The 25317-nt window shown below is 50.4% G+C and overlaps 1 protein-coding gene across 2 annotated transcripts; it reads right to left on the bottom strand.

Annotated features, from left to right (window-relative positions):
- Positions 1-2973: 2973 nt before the first annotated feature.
- On the bottom strand, positions 2974-24821 carry UBE3B (ubiquitin protein ligase E3B). 2 transcript variants are annotated; one of them, XM_027894331.1, is made up of 28 exons: positions 24712-24821; positions 24094-24287; positions 23565-23685; positions 22222-22281; positions 21770-21874; positions 21580-21676; positions 21044-21129; positions 20315-20397; positions 19260-19365; positions 18490-18610; positions 17687-17864; positions 17130-17299; positions 16220-16387; positions 15282-15453; positions 14570-14688; positions 13853-13967; positions 13374-13473; positions 12900-13019; positions 12390-12566; positions 12200-12310; positions 11473-11610; positions 11233-11298; positions 8956-9014; positions 7228-7410; positions 6643-6754; positions 6223-6315; positions 5389-5594; positions 2974-3439 (listed from the first exon to the last, which is right to left on the bottom strand). In XM_027894331.1, the coding sequence occupies exons 2-27, from the start codon at positions 24252-24254 to the stop codon at positions 5403-5405; spliced, it is 3213 nt and encodes a 1070-aa protein (XP_027750132.1). In that variant the 5' UTR covers positions 24255-24287; positions 24712-24821; the 3' UTR covers positions 2974-3439; positions 5389-5402. The 2 variants fall into 2 exon arrangements, with proteins under 2 accessions (XP_027750132.1, XP_027750131.1); XM_027894330.1 differs by having other exon boundaries at positions 2974-5594.
- Between the last annotated feature and the right edge of the window lie 496 nt (positions 24822-25317).

Here is a 25317-nt window from a genome sequence, read left to right as displayed (position 1 = left end):
AGGGACCTCATGCACCAAGGCCCAGCGCGGCCGAGCTGCCCCTGCTACGATCCCACGGCACCAGAGCCCGTCGAGGCAGCAGGAGCAGAGCCACTACAATGGAACGCAGGCTCTAAAACAAATAAAGCTCGTCTGCTCCGGGCTGGCATTTGTTTTTCCAAGCTCTTTGTCCCTACCCAGCAAATCCAGCCCTACAACATAGGGATTTTAGTGCCTGCACCTCATTAATATAACGGGGGAGGCAGATGCTTTGTCCGTGCAGTGCCCAGCCACATTCCTGCCTCGCAGGGCGCCTGCTCCCGGGCTGTGCCGGAGCTGCCAGCACAGACATATGTTGCTAAGGGTCGTTTATTCTTGTTTGTAAAATGTATGGCTGCTCCCGGCTTCCACACTGTCAAAACTGGAAGAACTGGCCCCAAAATCTCTTGCTGCATGATTGGATCAGACGCCTGTACATCTGTTAACGCTGTAGGAGCTGTAAAACGGAATAAGTTGTGCTATAACTCAAGCCCCTCGATTGCTGCCGCGATGCGGGAGCAGCGGAGCCGCTGCTGCTCCGCCAGCAACGACACAACATCCATTTGGCCAGTCAGATGTAAATTTACACAAGGCAGCGTTTCCTCGGCCGGTGCACAGAAGGGAGGAGGGGGATGTGTGTCCTCACCTTGACAGGATGTGCTGGACCCTCCAGCTCGGTGAATTTTGGGGTGCGCAGCCCCAGCAGTGGGAGCCAGCAGTAGCTGTGTGCTCCTCCTCTCGAGCTGGAGGAGCTGAAGGGACCACAGCTCCACCAGGTCAAGTCCTCTGCACTCACAGGCCTCTGAAATCCTCATTTAGCCTAAAAATGGTCAAAGTAAAACCCTCCCCACCCAAACACGTTGTGCTGCAATAAGGGGAGCCCTGGCTGGGAAGGGCAGGTACAGTTATGCCACCCCAGGGTAAGAACCACCATCCCTGCCCTGGACAGGAGCAGGTTCAGCCTGTTTGTGTGCAGGAAGGGGCTGTCAGGGCCTCTCAGCTCCATCTGCACTGCAGCCTGGCCCCAAGCACCCACCTCAGTGCTCATCCCAGTGGCCACCCCAGTGTCCCATCCCTGCCTCTTCTGCTCCACAGGGCAGGCATAGAGAGGCAATGACAGAGGGAGGGCTCAAACCACCCCCAGGGGAACCTGCAGAGGGTCAGTATTAAACAACTTGACCTTAGAAACAGCCTCAAAAGCACTTTTGTGAGCACCAGTTCAGTGCCACTTACCCAGATGTGGCAGTGCCATGTGGGTATGTCCCCTCCACCACCAGGACACTGACCTGTTGCAGGAGCTGCTGCACATTTTGGGAAAGGTGAGCAGATAAAAACAAGCTGCAGGAACATCAAATCTCGTTCTGCCCAGGGATGTGGAGACCAGAGCATGGCACACCCTCCTCTCTCTCCATCTCAGCTTGTAAACAGCCCTAGCATAGGGTGCAGGCCAAGAGGTTGCACAGAACAGGGGTATCAAACAGGGAATACCAGCCTGTGGTGTGAGTGTGGGGCTCAGGAGACCCTGTAGGAGCAGGAGAGGAGCAGCAGAGCAGCTGTGTGCTCCCAGACCCCCTGTGCCCACACAGCAGCCGCCGTGGGTGGGACACCCAGCTCTGCTCTGTGCCAGCACAGCTGAGGGAGCACCAGCCTCCAGTGACCGCTCCCAGCTCCACCTCAGGCAGTGCTCAGTGTTTGCACGGTCCAAGTGCCCCGCGTGGGGCACCACCTCACCCTCGGGATGCCCTGATCCAGGCTGGGATGCCCAGCTCCAGGCTGGGATGCCATGAGAGCAGGCGCTGTGCAGGCCTGCCTGCCTGCTGCCAGCTTTCTGCCTTGGCAGCATCTGCTGTGGGGGCTCTTTTTGCTCTTTCTGACAGTGCCAGATGCCTCTGTGTCAAAACAATGGCACTTGCACACTGACTGGGAGCCTCTCCCTCACTCCATCCCTGCTCCCGCTCCCTGCAGAGCTCCAGCGCCCACGGGGCCGGCCCGGGGCACCAGAGGCACAGGGAGTGGGGCAGGAGGGCTCCAGAGCAGGGACAGATGGGCAGCAAAGGGCCATGAGGTCACACACATCGTGGGGGGAAGCTGAAGCAGTAGCAGCTCCTCAGTCCTACATGGAGCTTCCAAAGCCAGGCCAGAAGAAAAATACGGAATATTGTTATCAACATAAACCCCACAACGGCTCCAGTGGTTGAACCTCAGGGCTGCCCCCTCTCCTGTGCTGGGGGATCCTGCTTGGGTTTCCAGCCTGTTTCCCTCTCCACCAGTGGTCCCAGTCACTATTCCCAGACATGCACCAAGCACTGCTCACCCCAGCACCAGTCCTGGGTCGGGCTCACCTCTGCCTGAATCTGAGGAGCATCAATATCCTCGGGAAGGTACCAAGGACCAAAGTCACAGCACACTGCAGGATCGGGTGAAGCTTCTCCAAGCATATTCCAAGACACAGGAGCAAATCCTGCTTTAAACAACACTGCCTGGTCCCTTTGGGCTCAGCGGTCCTCAGATCACCCCATCAGCATCATCTCTTGGATCCCATCTCTCAGGGACACATACATCAGGAACCAGCCTGCAAAAGGGATTCCCAAGGCAGTACTTAGCTCTGTTCTCTGCCTGAAAAAGAATCCCAGAATCCCAGACAGGTTTGGGTTGAAAGAGACCTTAAAGCTCATCCAGTCCCACTCCTGCCATAGGCAGGGCACCTTCCACTAGCCCAGGTTGCTCCAAGCTCCATCCAACCTGGTCTTGGACACTTCCAGGGATGGGGCAGCCACAGCTTCTCTGGGCAAGCTGTGCCAGGGCCTCCCCACCCTCAGAGTAAAGGCAGATTTCCACTAAAGGCAGGTGCCCTGTGAGAGGCACCAGCCCCCCCACTCCGCACTCCCCTCTTCCAGGAGCATCCCACCCAGGCATTCCCTGCCCTAGGAAAGGACAAGGACACATTCAACCACCTGAGCTCAAACCAGCTTTATTTTCTCTGCAGTTCTGACACACAGGGATGTACCCAACGTCTCCACGGCAGCAAGGCTTGGATAGAAAAGCTCCTCATTAATCTCCCGTGGCACAACCATCCCTGCCCTGCACAACACCTGCAGGACACATGGAGCAGGCAGGACTGACACACCTTCCCCACCTTCTGCTCAGGTAAACACGTGTTCTAGCCTCCCCAGGACACAGAAATCAGCCCCTCCACAGAAATCCTGGTCCACAGCTATCGGGGAGTCACCACACAATCACATTTTATACACCAGCTACAGTGGGGAGCAGTGTCTTGTAGTGCAACATTTCCAGGTTTGGAGGGACCATGCTAAGTCTTTTCTAGGAATTATACTCCTGAGGAACAAAGGGAAAAGGGGAGCAAGGATTTTATTTCAGTGTTCAACAACTCATTGTGCTCTAGTTCGACACACTGCGTTTCCTAAAAGAAAAAAAGGAGATTTTGGGTGGCATTTAAACTATGAGTGGTCCAGGCCAGTGAGTAAACCTCCCAACTACACAGTCACCAACTGGTTAATGCCAAAATGCTCTATGTAAAAAAAAAAAAATATTAAAAAGAGAAATTTCCTATCATCTTTAATTTCTCCAATTTCTCTGACTCACAGCCCAGTGCCCTGAACCCTGTGCATGCAGACATTCCTGTCCGCACCAACACGTCCCATCACTCCTGTTTAATATCACAGATCTGACAGAGAAAAAGGATCCTGACGTTGCTTTCCAGATGCATTTCCAGGCATCAGTTCTAAAAAAAGGGTTATTTCTCTGAAAACCATCTGAAGCAGGACAGGAGGATGAGGCAAAGGCCGCCTCTGCTCGTGGTTGGTCAGTGCCGAGAGTTTCTGATCCATTTGAAATGTGGAACGTTGGGGGCAAGGGGGTGTCCCAGAGCCCAAGAGCCTTCCCCATGCTGAGCACACCTGGGGACAGGAATCCCATGGGATGGACCAGCAGGGCAGCAGGTGAGGCAGGGTACGGCCAGAGCAGGGTGAGGTTCGCCAGTGCCAGGAGGGGAAGGAGGGGAAAGGAAACCCTGGGCAGACACCACCAGCCTGTGCAGGAGCTTGTTTTATTAGTGGGATGAAGGGGAGAAGGTGACTGTTTTCAATCCTGTCCCAAGCAGGGCAATGTCTGTGCCAGAATCCCAGCAGGGACAGGACAGCCCAGTCTCTCCTCTCCCTGGTTCGGGCTGGAGCAGGACTTGCAACAGCACAAGGGACCAGAGTGGGAAACTGCAGAAACACTTTATCAGTGTCTCTGGACTTGATTAGAAATGGCAGGAAGGGTCCCCACCTTCCCAACACCCCCCTCACACCCTTCAAAGTCGCCTGCTGCAGGCAAACGTCGTAAGGCCAGAAAGAGACAAAGCGACCAAAATAAATAGTTTGGCAACAAAGCAAATGTGGCTGTTACACAGGGACCCAGTCCTGGGTGGAAACAGTGCATGTCCCTAACAAAAAGGGCCTGCAAACAAAGTGAAATTTCCATCCAACATGAATTTTGCCAGTGGAGGTTTCCAGAGAGGAACCTGCCCCACCTGAGCACTGCGCTGGGCAGCCAGGGCTGCCTGAGCTGTGTTCTCTGGAGCTCCTGCCCTCTGGAAACTACACAAAATTAAACCATTTCTGCTCCTGAGAAATTGAGACACAACCCCTTCCCATTCAAAGCCCCGGCTCTGGCAAGAACTTGGCAGAGGCACAGCTGGCTCAGCACACTGACCCCACGCCTGCTGCTCCAGCTCTTAACCTCCAGCACTCCCAGACCTTCCCGAGAGCCACAGGGTCCATCTGCTCGTGTTTAACCTGCTGCTTCTCGGGTCTGGCACGTGGTTCCTTCTTTGAGACACACCAAGGGCCTTGGGGGGGCACCTGGAACCTCCCTGCAGTACCTGAGTGAGCAGTGCCCGTTCAGGGCACATCCAATGCTGATGCCTCCCACTTGTCTCCCTGTGGGCTCTGTCATCCCTCTGCCTTTCCCACAGACTCACTTCCACCCAGAGCAGCTCCTGGGAAAGAGAAAAGCAGCACTCCCACAGCAGCAGCTGCCTGGCCCGCCCAGCCTGCTGGGGGTCTCACGGTCACTAATCTGACTGGCACTTGGAATGTTCCTTTCGTGCTCTCCCGGGGTTTTGTTTTGAAAGACGATTTACGTGGGTGTCAAGTGAAGTGTTTCGGGTCAGGCCCATCACCTCCTCCAGCCTGGAGCCGTGCCCAAGAAGAGCCAGCCCTGAGCCCAGCAGCTCTTCCCTGGATCCCTGTAAACCACTACTCCCAGTTGCATGTCTCCAGCCCTCAAGTGAGCCGTGGCTCCCGGGAGCTGATCCAGGCTCCGTGCACGAAGCCTCCCCTCCGGCAGCAGCTCCGAGCCCCATACCGAGTGCAGGCCGCCTAGGACAGCTCAAAGCCAGTGTTCATGCTGATGGCATAGCGCAGCTTCTCCCTCAGGATGCTTTTCTTGCTGTAGTTGGGCAGCTTGAGGAGGTTGAAGCAGGTGGAGGAGGTCGGGAGCCGCCCGCCCGGCTCCTTCTTGCGGATGGTGAAGAAGCCACGCAAAACGCTGCCCAGAGTGTCCCCCGTGTCCTGCAACAGGCACACAGCTGTCACCTCCCCCTGTGCCATGGGGCCTGCACATGGGGCAGGGCTGCCAGTACAAAACCTGCCACTGGCAACGGGGAGAGCCAAACCCCAAGGCTCTGTCCCCCCACAGGGAGCTCTGCTTGTAACTGCAGTGCTGTGACACGGGCAGGGTGTGCAGGGAGATGGGAGGGGGGAACAGGGGAACACAGGGAGAGCCTGAGGAGAAAACAACCCTGGACACAGGCAGAAAGAGCCCAGAGCTGCTGTGTGTGGGGAGAGGAAGTGCAGCCATGAGCATCCTATTAGGTTGGGGTTGTTTTCACTGTGTCCTCTAGAGCACAAACAGAATCATGAAATGGTTTGGGTTGGAGGGACCATAAAACTCATCCAGTGCCATCTCCTGCCATGAGCAGGGACATCTTCCACATGACCAGGTTGCTCCAAGCCCTGTCCAACCTGGCCTTGAACACTTCCACAACTTCTCTGGGCAACCTCAGGGCCTCAGAACCCTCATAGAGAATTCCTTCCTAATACTAACATCTAATCTTCCCACCTTAAGAGTTTCCTGGTCAGACAGAGGGGAGGAAGCTGGGCAGGGAATGCCTAAGCCAGGAGCAAGCAGGGTGCCCACCTGATCATCAGAGACTTCCACACAGCGGATGGAAAAAGGAGGCTTGAGGTAGGCAAAGCCCAGAAGAGGAGGCCTGGAGCAGCTGGTCACAAACTGAAAAAGGGATGGAGAGTGAAGATGGCAGCAGGGAGGGCAGGAAGAGCCACACAGAAATAACAAAGCATTTCTGGGTCTGGTCTGGCACTGTGCACCTCAATAGCACTGAGTTCTGGTGCACAGCCCTGCCTGAGGGGTCACAGTTGTGCAGAGTATTCATGGTGACACCAGAGCATTTACAGGAACTCTGCCTGCTGGGCACGTTCAGGTGCCCAGGATTCTGATACTCCTTTTATTAGTGGCAGAAAGCACGCAGGGAACTGGAGAACAGCACTGGCCCACCCACCCAAAGCCCAGGCTGGGCTGCCACGATTTCCCACTCACCTTGAGGAACATGGCTCTCTCCTCGGGGCTGAAGTCATTGGCCAGGATGTCCCACAGCCAGATGATGACCCGGTGACTCCCATGGAAGCCCCCGTAGTACACGGTGTGTTTTCTGGGGAGACAAAGGTTTTGCCAAGCCTGTGTCATGGCAGCAGGAGGGGCACAGCTGACAAGTGCTGCAAGGATCAGTCATGTAGGATGGTCTGGGTTGGAAGGGACCTTAAAGCTCATCCTGTTCCAAACCCTCTGGCATGAGTCAGTTCACTGCTCCAGCTGACACTGACAGTGCTGAGCCCCCACCGGCACTTACTGGGCACTTGGTCAGAGGAAAGGGAAGGGCAGGGAGAAATTCTGCTCCCAGGAACCAGTGGAAGAAAGGGCCCTTCCCATTCATTAATTATGCAAATTAGCTTTAAGGGACATGTTCCTCAGCTCTGTCTCTGCTTGCTCCTCAAATTCCAGTTAGGAGGAGCACAAAGTTGTGGACAAGCCAGTCTCCTCCAGCCTGCCATAAGCTCTGTGACCAAGGGGCTCAGTTTACTGCCTTGCTGAGGGGAGGCCCAGCAGAACGAGCTGCTCACTTACTTCAGGTCCTCGAGGTCAATCTCGGCGTTGTCCCCGGAGATCAGGCGCTGCAGCTCCGGCGCGGAAAACATCCGGATCCACTCGGGCTTGATGATGGACCTGAAGCCGCTGATGAGAGCGGCTGTCTGGTTCTTGATCTGCGTGTGCATCCGGAAGTGAGCCATGAGGTGGATGTAGCTGATCCTGGGTGGGACAGGGCAGGTGGCAGGGAGGGATGGAGCAGCCAGGGATATCCTCCGTGCCAGTCCTGACATGTCTCTCCAGTCCCAAAGGAACCGGCACTGCCTGGAAGGGGACTGTACTTTCCCCTCCAGGGCTCTGTTCTTTATTTAAGCACATAAAGATGTTGTTCTGCCCAGACTTTGCCCCCTTCCCCACCTCTGTGACTCTGCTCATGTCTCGGAGCTCCTGCACAACCCGGGGACTAACTGGCTCCAATAACCCCTTGATCAGCCTTGGCCAGACACAGCTCACAAAGGAGAGCACACATCCAACTCCTCTTTAAAGGATCAGATCCTCAGGCAGACACTCTTCTAGTGCTCCTGCCCCCATAGCTGGAGAATGAACACACCAAAACCACACAGCACATTCCCACCTCCCTCCAGGAGTGTGGAAGAGGAGCCCTGTTTGTTGCAGGAAGGCACCATCAGGCTTCCTCCTCTCACCCACAGGCAAAACATCTGAATTTGTTGATTCTTCTTCCTCAGCTCCCTGGCAGACCCCACCACAATCCCACTGACCGGGTTTCTGCCAGGTCACCTCACTCCATCATTCCCAGACAGAGCTGTTCCCAGATTGTTTCTGCTCCCTCCCAGCTCCCAGTTTGTGTGCAAAAGCTTCAAAGTTTTCGCTGTAAATGATCAGAGCAACATCCAGGACTTTTAACTTTCTCCCTGAGCTGACTTCTGATAAGGCAGAGGAAGATTCTTTCAAATGCAAACTCCCTGGTCAGAGCTGGGGAAGGGAAAAGACCACGAACATCAGAGTGCAGAGCACGACTAACACAGCCAAATCCTCAGGTAGGACCCAGCTTTCATTTGCCATTAAAGAGAACAACCCCCAGATTACCAGTTCAAACACACATCTGCTTAATAGATATTTCATCCTGCTTTTATGATCACTGAAGGGGATAGGGAAGGGAAAAAAACAAAAAAGAAGGGAACAAAAAGGTGGGGTTGGTTTTCAGGCTCCCGAGTTGACATTTGAGATAACTATCTAAAAGCCGGTTATCTGTGAAAACAGCCTCAGGGCTCGGTGTCTCCTCTCATTTCCTGTGTCTAAAGAACGACTGTCGACTGCATTTGAATTCACCACTGTCTGCTCCGACCACGGTGCTTTATACAACTGCCACATGTTATCATTCTGAGGAGATCTGTCTGCTCCAAGGTGTCTTTGAGCATCTGTGCCCTCTGTGTTCACCACCGTGTGCCTGAATTGCTTTGAATCCATCTGTCTGTATCCATCACCATCATTAAATCCTGCAGAATCTCCCTGACTGTGTGCCTTTGACCTCAGAAGTGCTGTTTCAAGAAGTAAATTGTCAATTTTTATTTTGCAAATCAAATTTAATACAATTTCTGCCGATGAACTGTAACCAGCAAATTCCATTAAGATATTTATGTGCTCCTTCTACTCCAATCTATCTCAATTCATTCCAGATGCAAGCCCAAGGAACTAGAATAAAGTATTTTGCAGTAGTGACCTTAAAAATGTAATTGCTGTACTTACTTATTTTCATTGGTAACGGGAATGGTCTTCCCTCCAGGAACAAGTTCATGGCAAACAAGCTGAGGGAAGAAATGATTGGATGGCTAATTACTGCCTGGAACCACAATGGAAGGAAATACCATGCTAAGCTGTTACCTCCCCATAAAACATTTATTTTTACAATAAAACAGTAGGATTTAAAATTTAAGTAATAATCCTGCTTCTGCCTTGAACCATTTTCACTTAACTATTAACAGAGCAATGGAACAGCAGGAACTCCAACTCTCCCACCAGCAGAGCCAGCCCTTCTCCCAGGAAGCCTCCTCTCCAGCCTGATCCATCACTACTGAACCGCACACAAATCAATTCCAAGAGCCCTGGGGGACTGTCACAATCCCAGAATCCAGGGGCTGAACAAGCTCAGAGCCTCCAATAGCTCGGTCTAACAGCACAGTCCAAAGCCGGGTGATCCACAGGTCTCATCCAGGAGTTCCTGGAGCTCCTGTCCCTCCAGTTGGGCACTCCAGGTAGGAAGGGAGAGAGCTGGGAAGGATCTCCCAGGGCCTGGTGCTCCCCTCCAGCTCAGGGACAGTGCAGAGCTCTCCAGGTGCTGCCTACACACAGCTCATCACAAACTGAGGCAGAAAGTCCTTATTCACACATCAGAGCACCCTCCGTGCCTCAGCTCCAGGGGAATTCCAAGGTCAGGAGAGAGCACAGCTCAGGGAATGAGCTCAACTCACCTGTGTCCAACACCCCTACCCCAGCAGGAACACAGTTCATTCAGGGTTATCCCACCTGGCTCCTTCAGCATGGCCAAAGCACAGGAAAAACAGGAGAGCCTGGTTTATTTTTAACCTTAGTGTACTACAGCCTTCCATTTCTCATTGCTGGGCTCTATACCGTTTCCAACTTTTCTTTTTCAAAAAAGCCCTCAAAGCTGAACCCTCAGCAATCCTGAGGCAGCAGGAGGGTGTCCTGCAGTGGGCACAGCCCCTAATGGTGCAGAGCAGGGCTATGTCACACTCAGCTCTTCCCACTCACCTGTGCAGGTGCATTTTCATGGCTAGTGCTGCTCCTGGACAAATTTGCCAGCTGAGGAATAAAATGCAGCACGCAAAGCTCCCAAGGACAAGCTGCCGCAGACAGACACTCCCTGACTCAGTGCTCTCTGTGACACTGGATCTATCCTGCTCTCAGTGCCCAGGATCAGCACAGGCTGGGGGCTCCCCTCGGAATTTGCAGCCACAACACACTGAGAGCCAAGGCATTTTTATCTTATCTCTCCAGATTTTCCAGCTACGCACACACAACATCACAGAGCCCAGGGCTCAAGTGCAACCAAGTACCTTCAAGCCTTCCTAAGGGACTGACAAACAGCTTTTTCTTCTCTAGGCCAAGAGACCTCCTGACACACTTCATGTTTCTCTGACAGAAATGGCTGTGTTGGAAGAAAAGGAATTTCTCCCTACTCAGAGATTCTTCTTTCAAAGAAAGGAAAACCAGTTATGCAGGGAAAGCATTAAATGCTTTTTCAACTACAAAGGAAAAAACCCTGGCAGCAGAAAAATTAAGGATCAGAGGGCAACCTTTTTGTGGAAAAAGCTGTTCTCTGCTCACAGCTAAATATTGAATCTCTGAGCTGAGCTCAGAGAAGCCCTGAAGCTGAGCCAGCCTGGCAGCACAGGCATTTCTTCTGTAAAGAAGAGCAGAGCTCAGCCCTCACCACAATCAAACACAAGGTCATTTCCCAGTCAGTTCCCTGGGGATTCCTGCTCAGATGTGCCACGCACAGCATCCACCTGACTATGCTCAGTACAGTTCCAGCGTAAAAAGCACGAGCTGGGACAGACTCCTGGCTTTTAGACACTCAACACCAGCTCTCAGAGAGCCCAGCAGAAAATAGTATTTTCTGACTGCAGGTGTATTTCTCTGCTCTAAGGACACCAAATCTGCCACTTCTGGCACCATAGACTTTCCCACAGCAGCGGGAAACAACCCTCAGGACCCCTCAGCACTTCAAAGGCTCTTCTGGTAGCACCAGCCAGACAAGCAAGGAGACACTCCCACGTGGATCAGCTGGGATCTAACCAGGAAGAACAGGGACTGCCTCAGACAGGGCTGTGGATTCCATCAGTGGCCAGAATTCTGCTCATCACCATCTATCAGGAGCTGGACCCTGATGATCCCTGTGGGCCCCTTCCATGTGAGGATATTCTATGATTCTGCTCCATGACACCATGAAGAGGGTGTTTGGGACCAAGTAAAGGTCCAACATGTCACTGAATAAAAACCTACCTGACCCATCACATCTTCATCATAGGACAGTGTTAAGCCCAGGTCACTGATGTCACCATCGTAACGCTGGAGAACAACAGGGAAAGGGAAAGAAGGTCAGTGTTCAGCAGCAGAACCACCAGTTACTTCCAGGGTGGTTTAAAAAAAAAAAGATCAGTAACCCAAAGGCACTTGTAATAGGCTATTTCTAACAGCAGGTAAGGTCAGGGAGGTGAACAGCAGGAAAGCTGATGCTCAAACCTTAATTGAAGTGAGGTTTTTATAGAACTCGGAGTCCAAGGAGGGAAGTTCATCCACGGAGCTGTAGAAGACACTGTGGTGGTGCCCAAGGAGCTGACTCAAAAAGAAGGAAGCAAATGGTACATCCACAACTATTCCCTGTGGACAAGAAAAATGCACAAGTCAGGCCCTGCCCCACACATGTGACAACTTTACCTGCAAGGTTACCTGCAAGGTCTGCAGGTAGAGCTTGAGATGTAGAACAGGTGCAAAGGTCATCTTTGCAAGGCATTGAAATCAGCTACAAAACCAAGATCCTCTTAAAATCCATTAATTAGTGCAGCAAGTGCAAAAAGGCAACAAGGGAACTCCATGTTTCCTTTAAAAGAACTGCCTTGCATGGAGTGGGTCATTAGGTCACTCCATCCTCCTTTTTGAGATGTCCCTTCAAGGCACCAACAAAGGGATGCTTGGAAGGTGTAACACCAAAATAACAGACTATTCCAGCTGGCGGCCCCAGCACCAAGAGGAATAATCAAGGTGTGTCACAGGTTTTATCTCCAAGATTATTTTTAACATACGCCTGAAGAAATTCCAGCCTGATCCACCTTGACTATCTTTATCCAAGTCCTTTTTCCAAACTCACCTCTTCAGTAACACCTCCCCAAGCACAAGAGATGCTCTCAAAGGCACCCCCACAGAACTGTACCAACAGTGACAATATCCTGCTATGATGCTTCTGGCTCACCTCATATACAGCCTTCCCAAGCATCTTCCCAACAAACTCGAAGAGCTGGAGGTAGTTCTCATGGATGTAGGACGTTGGGGATGGATACAGCCTCTCATCACCACTGGTGGTCTGCACACAGAGGGGAGAGCACAGTGAGCCAGGCTGTTCCTGTCTGCAGGGGGTCACCACATCAGCACCTGGGTCATACCTTGAACAGGTTGAGTGCAGGGTCAAACACTTTTTTAATGATCTCTTCCAGAAACTCTTTGAAGACCCCATCTTGATCAATACCAGCCTCATCGACTCCCAGATCGTTCACAAACTTCACTCTGATCACTCCCTTCATGGCGTTCTGGGAAAGCTGTCGGAGCTGCTCGTATCCATCCTACACAGACCAGGAGATCCAGAGCACAGTCATGGAGGGAGGCACGTGAAACACCCACACAGACATGCAGCAGAGACAGGAGACAGATACACCACAGAAACCTGCATTGCTATTGAACCTTGTGCTCAAAAGGAGGAGCATTTTCCAAGTCAAAACCCCAGGTTCGGAGCAGCTGAACTGAACAAAGGCCCAGCATTTTCCCTGTATCATCAGTTCTGAGACTGATGGGTCCCTCAACACCCACAGAAAAGGCTAAAACTCACTCTAGGCCCCTATTTTTGTCAGGCCAAGGTGCTGCCCTGTTGGTTGGCTCCTGCAGGGCAGGTCCCTCACCTCCAGCATCCGTGAGCGGCGGATGGTGATGTGTGTGACGTGAGGGGACGCCGAGCTGGTTTCAACCAGCCCCAGCTTCTCCTTCTCCTTTGTGACCATGTTTCGGAAAAGCAGCACCCTCTTCAAAAAGAAAACAAATGTCAGTCTTTGTCCACAAGGATCCTTATCCTGCAGTGCAGCAGGGCTTTGGAACACACACCCAGAACTACTCCTGGTTGTCCCGATCCCAGCTGGGCCCAGTAATGTCACTGGCACCCACTCACTCCGTGCAGCTGCCCACACAAATCAGTTCTGTCTCGACAACAGAAATCAAGACATTTAAAGGAAATATACTGGGGAGAGGTGGGAAGGAAGGAGAAGACTTCTATTCAACTGGCATTTCAATCACGAAATGCTCCAGACATGTCTCTTCCACCCCAGCCCACCCAGCTCAGTGCCTTCTCAGCCTCCATCCTCCGTCCCCGTCCCACTCACGTTCTTGTGGGGAATGACGTGTGGGATGTACTGCAGGAGCAGCTGGGCTCGTTTCTTGTCCTTGTCCAGCTCCTGGAAGAGCACACTGGGTTTGAGGTCCCTTTACAAAGAAAGGCAGAGTTTCAGAGATCCCTAAGAAACGCCTAGGTGTGGGGAATAGCTGGGGGCAGGAGACAGGAAACCTGCAATGATTTCAAAGATGACTTAAGTGCTCAGGTGCACCCTTGTAAGAAGGTGAGAAGACCAGAGACACTCAAGCTCTTGGATGCTGAGTCAGGTTTCAAAGCACCACCTAAAACCTCACACTGTGGAAAAGCAGCACAACACGAGGGGTGTCCTTAACTGCAAAAAGAGGGAGCAGTTCTCACCTCGATTTCACAGGCAGAATTTAAAGAAGGGATCCCAAAGCAGGCTACAGAGGGGACCTGGAGAAGTGGGACAGGCACAGAGCTGCACGTGACCCTGTCCTGGACACTCACTTGCGGAGCCAGTGCTCATCAGGAGCGAAGCGCCGGCGACAGTCCCGCTCGTACAGCACCATGAGCCAGCCATGCACGGAGTGGAACAGCTCCAGGGTCTCCCCTCGGGCATTCTCTGCACAGAAGGGACAAAGCAGCCATGTCCAGGCACCCCACGCAACAGGAGTGGCCAAGAGCAACCCACTGATCACCTCCCAGCAACAGGACAGGTGTGTTCCTCCTGACCTCCACTGCCCTTGCAGGGACGGATTTTGTGCCTTGCAGGAGACACAGGGTCTTCTTTGATCAGAGCTACATCAAAGCCACCTCATTTCACAACAGAACTGGACTATCTCATCTAATTACCAGAGCTGAGCTGTACTCAAATTAACCAGCAGATAGATCAACACCAGATATCTGTGGAGACCTGAGCAGGCCTGGTCCCAGCATTACATTACTGTCCAACACATGGCCCAGCTACACTAAACTTCATCCCTGCCAAAAACCAACATGCCCATCATGCCTGTTTGTTACACAAATTCTTACTGGAAATAGGAAAGTGCTCGGTATTTGGTGCCAAGCACGACAGTGGCATCTGGACATCAAAAGACTGGGACATATTCCCATATAGTAGTGGGTTTTGTGCCAAGTAATAATTAGCAGAAGCTTCAAATTCCAAAATTAATGCTATTTGTTGTTCTAACAGTAGTATCAGTTCAAGCTACTAAAAGCACTTACCTACAATTCCATCCCAGATCATCTTAAACACGAAGGAATTCAGGAAAGAGGAGATGGTAACGAGCTCCTCCAGCTTGAATGAAATCTGCTCTTCATAGACCTCTATATCATCAAGAATCCTGTCAGAGCAAACAAATGCAAATGCACAAGTGTAAATTTAATTCCCTTTTGAAATTTTCATAAAGGCACATTTTCCTTTAGCAGCAGCTCTTATTTCTATGACAACTGACACCCATGAGGATCTAAAGTCATAAACAACCAAACCTTATTTATGGATTTTGATTGATAGCAGATCCTGACAGAAGATGGTATGAAAGTCTGAGATACAAGCCAAGCCAGAGTTTCAGGCTTAGAAGGACCCGCACTATCACTCCCAAGAAAACTTTTGCATCATTCAAGCTAACAGAACTGTCTCTCCCGATCAGCATGGGCAATTTTCCGCCCCCTCTCCCATCCTTTGTGCTGTTTCTTTCTCCTCCTGGTTTTGTTACCAGTCCAGCCAGATGGATATTCCTGAAACAGCTCATGGCTGATGGGGAAAGGCCTTTTGAAGCCCTTTATTTCTCAGGACTTTACCCCAAAATCTTGCCGCTTTACCCAGCCTAATTACCTCAATGAAAAGGCACAAAACCTTAACTACTCCTCCTAAAACTTCAGGAACACAACAGCTTCATGTTACAAATGCAGGGAGCAGCCCCCACGTGCTACCTACGTGATGAGGTGGCGGGAGCAGTCACAGAAGAGCATCAGCATGGCCAAAAGCCTCTTGGATTCCTCTGTGTCATTGTTTAAACACTCCAAGAAGAGTTTCAATCCACCCTGTGGTCCCAGCTCACAAATAAAAGCCCATAATTTGGGCAACAGATCATCCAGGTAGGTGAGACCTATGAAAACAAAAAGCACACTCAGTAAAGCTCGTTCTGCTGCCAAGTCACAAATGTGACTTGGAGCTCAAAGACCCTTTTGCAATGCAGAAGAGGAACATGAGCATCCCATTTGGTTCCCAGGGCTGCCTGCATTAACAGAACATGTACAATCACCAGGAAAGCAGGAAAAAAAAAGCTTTTAATGAGGCACTGTTTGCACACCTTAAGCCTGTTTCCTCTAATTCTTACGTAACTTTAGAAAATAATGAATTCCTGTGATCCCATCACCATTCCAGCATCTTGGAGATGGGAATACAACAAGGCTGTACCCCTGGTCACCACTACAGCCACAAAGTACCCACAGTTCTGCACTCTCTCTACCCACCAGACCAAAGCAGTGCTGATCTCCTCCTCCATCCATTCCCAAGACAGGTAATTTGTTCCCAAGATGTATGAAAGCATCAAATGTTCTCACCACAGAAAGATTAATATTGCCAGGCTTCCCAAAAACACTGACTCAGGCTGAAGTTTGACATGGTGTAAGCAAGGTTTCACAGGAGGAAAACTTGCTTCAATTTGTATTCTGGAGAGTTAATGCTTGATCAAGTAGTGCTGAATGTTATTGACCAGCTGGATGATTCAGGATGGAACAAGCCTTCCACTGCAGCCAGTCAATAAACTCTTGTCAGTAATAAAACTAACAACAAGTCAACAGAATTTAATAAGGGAAATCTCTTTTTTCTGCGCATTGGGAGAGATCTGAAGAGCAGAGAGGGGCCCTGACCTGTGAGGATCTGCAGGCGGATCTGGGTGAGCGTGGTCAGGGTGGTCTGGTACAGGACACAGATGCTGCAAACCTTCTGCACCTCCGCCGAGTCCACGCGCTTCCCCCCCACCGGCTTGAGGATGTTCCGGACAGAGGCGGATTTCTGGAACGCTCTCTTGAACAGGTCTGGGGACAGAGAAGCACAGAAGTGATGTTCAAAACCATTCCCACTGCCAGAGGGCAGGGTTGGATGGGAGACTGGGAAGAAATTCTCTCCTGTGAGGGTGGTGAGGCCCTGGCACAGGTTGCCCAGAGAAGCTGTGGCTGCCCCAGCCCTGGAAGTGTCCAAGGCCAGGTTGGAGCAACCTGGTCTGGTGGAAGGTGTCCCTGCCCGTGGCAGGGGGGTGGCCTAAATGATCTTTAAGACCCCTTCCAACCCAAACAGCTCTGTGATTCTATGATTCTAACTGCAGTAACCACAGGAATCTGGTGCTACGAGTAGCATGTAGGAAATATCGGATTTACAGTTATCTCATCCCCAATCCTCTTCTGCAGAACCACCACATGTCACAGGTGCACGAGCCACCTTCACCTTGCTTGTCACATGGGAAGTTGCCCCCCACCTCGCCTTGGGAAGTACTAAGTTATGCAGTAAATATTTCAGCTGCAGAAATGATGAAAAGAAACTGCTACAATAAGCAAATATTTTCCCAGCACCAAATGAGAGATTTTGCCCCAGGTCACAGAGCCACTCTGAGCAGGAATTACAAATAGGAGAGATCATATCCCCACCTCAGCAGCAGCAGCTGCTGCAAGCAATTACTCAAAGCTTTCAGCATAAGTGAAAAAGCCAAAGCCCTGTGAGTCTGGGAGAGAGACACATGTACAAACACACACAAAACCCCCCCTACAACCCTCCAGAACTGACTTTTCATTGGAAGGCTGTTCTGAGGGGAAACTGGCTGTGCTGGCAGCTGAGCTATTTCCTGATTTTCCAGCAATTTCTTGCTGAGCACATCACTGAAGAGGATGCGGATCATATGGACTCCCCAGAGGTGCTGCAGTTGCTTTGTCAGCAGAGGCATGGACTCATTCAGTCTGAAAGACAAGGCAGGGAGGCAGGTTGGAATAGAACACCAGGCACTGACACTGATACATTTAGCTCATAATCCAAACTGGAATACGCTCCCACCCTACAGATGGTTCTCACAGGAAGGGCTGATATAAAGGTGCTGTATCAGTGTACCAGTATGGCCACTGGTCACCAGTTTAACTACAATCCATGAATTTACTCATGGAATGCTCTGTATATGAAAGCAACAGTTTATATTGTGCAGACAGAACCTGAAATGTCTGAGAAATTATTCTGAACAGGTTCTCACTGTTCATCTCGAGACATAAACCACATTTGCAACATATGAAAAAAGGAAAAGAAATAAAAGGAGAGGCTTAATCATCTCTCCCCATAAGGTGCTTCCCACTCACCCATAATCCACAGTCTGTGAAAACCAGCCCAGAACAGGGTGCCAGTGGGTGAGGTTGGATTTCTTCTGTGACACGTACTTCTGGCAGTAGGAGAGCATGTTGATGAGCACCCCCACAAAGTGGGCTGTCTCCTCCTCCAGGACCTGGTCATTCAGGGAGCCCAGGAACACCAGGTTACCTGGAGGAATGGTCAGATAAGCAAGACTTAACAGGAACAGATGCTGTGGGACAGTGGCTACAGGTGAAATCAATCCTTCCTCAAACCCAGGAGAGGATTTCTGTCAATAGTGATTCTTAGAGGTCACCCTGCAGCAAGTCATTTCCCGTGACATGTCCTTTTGGCCACCTTCTCCTCTGTGTGCTACCAACACCTTCTACAAAGCACAGCAAGCCACAATCCATGATTATTCCAGAGTTCCAAATGTTAATCTTGTTACTTTTACTGAAATGTGAATTTAAGTATTTAAGCAGCATCTCCATTTAGGAACTGAAATCCAAGTCTGCCACATTACAAGACTTTCTCCTTTCTCGGAGTCCAAGTCAAAAGCTGGCAGAGATGATGCTTCCCAGTTCAGCATGATGACATGCAGACAAAAGCAAGTCTCTGACCCTTCCTCCATCTGCAGAGGTCTTAAGCCATCTTTGTAATACCCCAAAATATGTTCAGTTATTATTTGGAAAATATGAATAAATCATTATCTAAATACTGATTAAAAAATGATGAGTTGGAGGCAGTTGGAGAAAGAAGATCTGACTCAAGACCCTTTTCCAAACACAGTAAGAAGTGTTGCAGTGTTGCTTACCCAGCAAACAGAGAGTGTGGCTCCCCTCCAGGCACACACAGACATCTCGGCATTGAGCCTCGCGGCTCAAGAACAGGATGAACTTGCGGAACAGATCGTGAGATTCTATCACTGCCAGACGCTGAAAGACACAATTGACCTGCCCGTGAGGCACCACACAAAGCCCCACACCTGATCTGCCACAGCACCTGGGACTGGCCTTTCTTTCCAAATAAAGCAGCAAGTTGAGACTGTTGCCCTACAGAGTGTTTGACATGGAGCTGGCCCGGGAAATGAAACCCCTTGCAGGTGAACAGGTCATGTAGTAGTTGTAGACAGAGCTTTGCAATCATCTGTCTGCAAGGACACAGGATGCCCATTTGGCACAAAACCTGCCTGTCTGCACCAAGCAGATTAAATTGGATTAATGGACAGCCCACTAGTTACCTCCTCAGATCCTCTGCCATGCAGCAGGGTGATTTTTGCTTTGGCTCTGTCTATGGTTACAGAAATGGAAGAGTAGGGCCATGAAAAATTCAAACTGTTGGTCATATATGCCTTTATTACTTATTTACTTATTTTAGGGCAGTTCAGCCCATCATCCCACTGGTGTTAATAATGTCTGTATTATATATCCAGAGTATTGTAAGGATCAAGCACTTTCACAACAGAGTTGAAACTGGCAAAGAGAGAAATGCAAAATCTCTGTTCCAAGAGCTGATAAAATGGAATAACAAGTGGCCTGATGTGATAATCAGCAGATTTTTGGTCCTATGAGATCATCCACTTACCTCAGGTGTGAGAGTAGCAAGGTGAGTCATTATAGCAGGCACAGACATGATATGGATCAGGAAGGACCTCAACAGATTGTCTGAGAACTGTGCAGCAACCACAGGGCTATGGAGAGAGGGAAACACTTCAGAGCACAACCTGACCCAGAAAAACAAGATACAGCCTTCAACTGAGCTGTTCAGAACTGGTTACTGATTCTTCCCTCAGCAGGAATCAGAGAATCATGGTTTGGGTTGCAAGAGACCTTAAAGGTCATTTGGTTCCATCTCCTGCCATGGGCAGGAACACCTTCCACTAGACCAAGGTGTTCCAAGCCCTGTCCAACCTGGCCATGAAGCATCACAGGAAAAACAACATTCACTTACACCTCTCTTCTCAGAGTAAGTTCACAGAACTGCTCTGGCTCAAAGGAACATAAGACAGCTCAGAGCATAAAGCATTTCTAAACAGCACACCCACAACACTCTCAGGGTTAAATGGTTCACCTCCTAATTCCCCTTCTCCCCACTGCCAGAAAATCTGTAATGAATTGCTTTCCTTAGGAAGATGTTGGATGACATGGACACCCACTGCTCCCCTCCGGACCATCACACCCTCACCATCCCAGCAGTGACAGCGGCAGAAAGGAAGTGACACCCAATTAACCACTGCGGTTTTAATGCTCATTAGTGGCTGCAGGTTTCCAAAGTGTTGCTTCAGGGACAAACTTTGCCCCTGCAGATGGAGTAACAGGTACACCTGCAGCAGCAGTTCATCGTGGAGAGGCACGACCAGCTCACCCGGAGAGCTCCAACCCTTCTGAGGTTCAACAGACAGACCCTGCAGTCTGAACCGAGCTGCCCCCTCAAGTTAAGGCTCGCACTAATTACTGCCTTAAAGGCATTCTGAGCTGAGAAAGGATGACAGCAAAGTGAGCCATTTGCCTAAAGCAGTTTCTTTCATCAGGGTGATGCTCTCAAAGGCATGAAAACACTGGCAGAAGGAGAAGTCTTTAAAAAGCACAGTAAAGACAAGTTTGGCTGTAAATCCCCCGGAGCAGCTCCAGCTGCCTTACCGCAGTGCCAGGGAGAAGATGGCAGTTAAAGAGCCCTTGGACAAGGAAGGTCTGGATCTTGCCAAGCCATTAGTTAGCAAAATCTGGAATAAAAACCAAATAAATAAAATAAAAACCCTGTAGTACTCAGAAAAAAAAAAAAAAGGTTATGATTCCTCCCGAAAGATATTAGGTTTATTTAATGGAGAGAAAAAGGACACCAAAGCAGCCAAAAATCCAGTTCCTACAAGTTATTTGGCAGCACGAGAAGGGTTTCAGGTTAATAATGGCAGAACTCAGAAGCTGCACTCAAATCAGACACTCTACAGCACTTATTTCTCTAGGACCTGTACTCATAGGGTGCCCAGGCTTTCCTAATTAATAGGCAATAGTTTGGTAATCTAATTCTCATTTAAAAGGTTAATTACATCAGTTCCTTTCCCCAACAGAGCAATAAACCAACCCAACCCATACAATGTGGCAACAGCAAAGTTTGGGAAAAATATTCAAGATTCCTCCTTGTCCATCTCATTATGAGATGATTAAGAGGATTTAGATTCAGGAGTAGGGATAGAAAGGTGGTGAGATTTTGTTTTACTGCTTTGAGAAAAATATGACCACAGAGAAATCCCCAGCAGCTTCTCCCTGACACTCCACCACAGATCCAAACAGCTCTCTTAGGACAAGGAGCACAGGCAGGACCGGGGTTTCTTTGGAGAAAGAGACAGGAGTGTACCAGCTGAGACTGACCTGCAGCACAGAATAAAACCCCTTCTGGTTCAGGTGTCCCATGATGTTTGCACAGATGTGGTTCATTGCAGGCCTCAGGGTTTCACCTTTGGGTTAAAGCACTGGTGTCACCAAAACAGCATCACAGCCCCACTCTGCATTTCCCCACACACAGCACAGCCGTGTGGAACTGCCCAAGCCCTCCTTGCACAAATCCCTGTCCTTATACACAAGCCCATCATTTGGGCAGCATTTCACATGGTCTTGTTTAAGATAGAAGAGTCTCATTTCCTCACAATATTTGTTTATGTGTATTTCCTACAAAAACCCAGAGCCAAAAGCACATTCCCTTATCTTCTGAACACTTGTGTGGGGGGGATTTGGAATATTATAAAAACATTGTAACAACTGTTGGTGTCCTAAGGGAAACATCCTAATGTCAAGGGGATCAGTCTAATGTCAAGGGGATCAGTCTAATTCCGAGGGAACCCTTGTGTTGTGCAAGATCAGAGGATTTTAATAGTGAGTCCCAAATCTCAAGGAATTAATGCACCAACCTTTTCCCCGAAGGATTTTCCAGGTCGAAGTGTCTGTGAAGGTGATGAGCATTGTGAGGTGCAGATTGACCAGTCTGGAGTCCTGCAGGATGTCAGGCTGTGATAACAAACACCAGGGTTAATAAACCTAATTAGCTTTGTGCCAACTGTTAAGTGCTGGGAGAGAAAACACAAAGAAAACAGTCCTTACCTTAAGCTGCTTGAGAAACTCACAGCAAAACCACAAAATATCTTTGATCTGCTTTATCCATAGGAGTGTGAGATCCTTGGAGAGAGCCAGGGACACGTACCACACCTGAGGAAGGGGGGTACACTCCATGATCAGAGTTTGTGCTTGGCAGAGCACATTGCCAGAAGTTTTGTAACTGACCCCAGATGTGGGACCAAGATACTTCTCTCCCCAGATTCCCTGGTCAAAGGACACCACCCACCCCAGGATCAACTGCCCTTTAAATCCCATGGCTGTACACAATAAAAATATCAGAGCAATACTAAGGGGCTTGTCCAAACTTTCACCATGGAATCTCTGCAGAGTTCAGAAGATTCTGAAAGCTAAAAATCTAAATGTCACTCAAGTAAATCCCCACACATACAATAATAACAAACACCACCACCACCCCAAACCAAACTCCTCCTGCTGACCTTGGGTTCGTTCTCCACATCCATGCTGTTAAGGATACAACGGCACAGCTTTTCAAATCTCTGGGGAAATAATAAGGTGGGATTAGTCCTAACTACAGGAAGGGTTATTCTGGAAAAGCACGAGGAACAGCTCAGCAGAGAGAGCAAGATCTCCCTGGATCAAACACCAAGCGTTCTACACACACACTCCCTCCAGCCATGGCTGATGGCTCCTTCTCTGGGAGCACTTGCACACACTGTGCTGCTGCTGGGCAGAATTCCCTCCCTGAGCACAGGAGGAATTCCTGCAGCCTCCCTGCTGAACTGCCTCCCTCACCAGCACCAGGGAAAGCATCTTCCTGCAGGGGTTCAGCTAGAACAGTTTGGTGCCAAGGAGTGCAGCACTGTCCCAGATTCCTTGGACATCCCGGCAGAGCTCGGCCATCACATCCACAGCTCCTGAATTATCATTTCAGTCCAGTTTTACATGTTCAGGCCATGTATTTCCCACGTGCTTGCAAGGTATAGAGCCACTCTGAGCTAAGGAACTGGATGCTGGGTTATCCCAGCTGAGAGCAGTGTCTAGAAATGGAGTGGGAAGGAGCAGAGTCCAGTCCTTGGCTCAGCACGGGATGGACTCGCTAATGGAAGGGGAGAGAGAAGAGGAACTAGAAGGGATTATTTCAGCAAAGCACCCAATTGCTGCAGTTCAGAACTTCAGAAGGATGCCATGCACTTAAAAAACATGTATGACATGCACAGGGCTTTTTTTGATGCTGTATCTACAGAAAACTGCATTTGCAGCACAGAGTTCAATGGAACAGAGACTGAAAAAATCACCCATTGCTGCAATTTAAACAAAGTCTTTCACTTCCTAACTCTTTCCTTACAATTAGCCCTCACAGTTTCCTGGGCCAAAATTCATCATCTCTGAACCCACAAATTCAGGGCATGGTCAGAAAGATAAACCATATATATCAGATATCAACAGATATAAATCAGACACAAATAGCCTCCACTGTGCCAGCACAGTTCGTTGGGAGCTGCCACAAGGTCCCTGCCTGGGGAATTGCAGTGCCAAAACCCTCAGCACTGCTCAGTTCCTGCAGCTGGCACAGCCATCAGGAAAAACATTCACCAAACCATGTCCTGAATACAGAACCAGTACTGAAAAATTCAAGGCATCTCCTGTTTCGTTCCTACAGGCAGATCCCTCTAGGAAGGACCAGGAGAGAGAGATCACATTTCTGAGGCCAAAATACTTTGCAGGAACCTACAGGATCACTGGATAATGAATTAAACATATTTAACACGTTAAAACATGTCCTCAGAAGAAAAGCAGCAGGTCAGGGCAGTGTCCTCACCTCCTTGTCCTCTTTAGGATTAAACACAAACAGCAGCTTCCTGGCAATTCTGAACACAGAGAGAGCACTTCTTTTACTTGAGCCAGATTCATTTGTCCCAAAGAAATCGTCCACCTCCTTCCTATCAAAGAGAGAAAAATGAGTAGTTAAAAACCAAGAAAACTTCTCCAGCTAAGAGCAAAGGTAGAATTCCGGGAGGAAAGGGGAAGGGAAAGGGAAAGGAGAGGAACATTTTACAAGGGCCTGGACTGACAGGACAAGGAGGAATGGTTTCCCACTGCCAGAGAGCAGGGTTAGATGGGAGAATGGGAAGGAATGGTTCCCTGCGAGGGTGGTGAGGCCCTGGCACAGGTTGCCCAGAGAAGCTGTGGCTGCCCCATCCCTGGAAGTGTCCAAGGCCAGGTTGGACAGGGCTTGGAGCAACCTGGTCTGGTGGAAGGTGTCCCTGCCATAGCAGAGGGTTGGAATGAGATGAGCTTTAACTCCCTTCCAACCCAACCCACCCCATGATTCCATGAATCCCACACACCTGATGTCCCTCTGGAGGCGGCAGCGGCACAGGAACCTCCTGACCAGGGCCTGGAGCTGCACAGCCGCTCGTTCCCTCTCCTTCAGCTCCCGCCGCTCCTCCCGCGCCTGCCGCGCCTTGTCCAGGAACTGCGCCCGGGAGCTCTGGCTGGCACTGAACATGGCTGGGGCTCTGGGGGGCAGACACCTGGAAAACTGGGAGCAGAAGGGGAGAAAATACACAGGGTAGGAAAATTCTCTGCCTCTGCACTGACTGTAGCAACGTCCAGGGAGGGGGAGAACCCGACAGCAGAGGAATAAATGTGACCACACACAGGCAGGGCCCTGTCACGGGGCTGCCCCAGGACACACACACTGACACAGAAACTGCCAGCACAGTCCACAGCTGCTGCAGGCAGGGAGACTTTGAGAGGAAAAAATAAATAAACCAGTGTTTTGACACTGTTTTCCACTCCTGAACTCCACCTCCCCTTCCAACCTCTATTACGTTCACACGTAAGAACAACTCTACAGGCATGGACACGGGGCAAAGGGCACAAGGGACACTGATTTATTGCCACTCACCAGATAAAATGCCAAGAGTCAACAAGAACCTTATAAACAGTGACAAGAAACTCACCTGAGGGGTCGCTTCTTCAGGAGAAGTGTGCAATGCTCATTTACACACACACATGATCCCAGCTGGCGCCTTGGGGCAGCTCCTGCACGGATTAGCACATTCCCTGTGGGTGGTTTGGGGGTTTAGACCTTCCCTCTGCAGTTATAAGTCCTTTGGGCCAGATTTCCCTCTCGGCACACCAGCAAGGGAAGGGTAAGCGGGGAAAGCTACAGAAGAGGAGAAGCAGCACCAGGGCTATGTGCAGTGGCAGCCGGGTGGAGGGATAACTCCGTCTGGGAAGGGCAAGACGATCCAGGGCCGCGGGGATCGGCGGGATCCGAACAGGTGCCACCCCTGAGATGTAGGGGCAGGACCGCGAGCCACCATAGCCCCCGAAGGGGGCTCCACACCTCGGGCCTGGGCCAAGCCGTGAGCGAAGCAGCCACAGAACCCCCCGAGTCCCTCTCAGAGCCCCCCCAGGGCGCCTCTAACAACCCTCCCGGACCTCTTTTACAGTCCCGCCGGGTCCTTCTCACAGCCTCCTCGGGACCTCCTTGCAATCCCCCTGAGACCATCTCGCAGCCCCCTGGCCGCCCTCAGAGACCTCCCCCAACGACCCAGTCCCTT

Source organism: Empidonax traillii, unplaced genomic scaffold (genome assembly GCF_003031625.1).
Source record: "Empidonax traillii isolate 1590-97213 ecotype Southwest subspecies unplaced genomic scaffold, ASM303162v1 scaffold426:size1138770, whole genome shotgun sequence".
In the NCBI taxonomy this organism is placed as follows: Eukaryota; Metazoa; Chordata; class Aves; order Passeriformes; family Tyrannidae; genus Empidonax; species Empidonax traillii.
The sequence above is the reverse complement of the archived record's forward strand: the minus strand, read 5'-3'. Positions and strand labels throughout refer to the sequence as shown.

Bases quoted from the DNA above. Each gene is read 5' to 3' on its own strand.
- UBE3B (XM_027894330.1), bottom strand. From the start codon at position 24,254: ATGTTCAGTGCCAGCCAGAGCTCCCGGGCGCAGTTCCTGGACAAGGCG. The intron at 22,282-23,564 runs GTGAGGACACTG...TTATTTCCCCAG, and splicing joins ATCCTAAAGAGGACAAGGAG to AGATTTGAAAAGCTGTGCCG. The intron at 6,755-7,227 runs GTAAGTGAGCAG...TTGTCTCCCCAG, and splicing joins ATTGACCTCGAGGACCTGAA to AAAACACACCGTGTACTACG.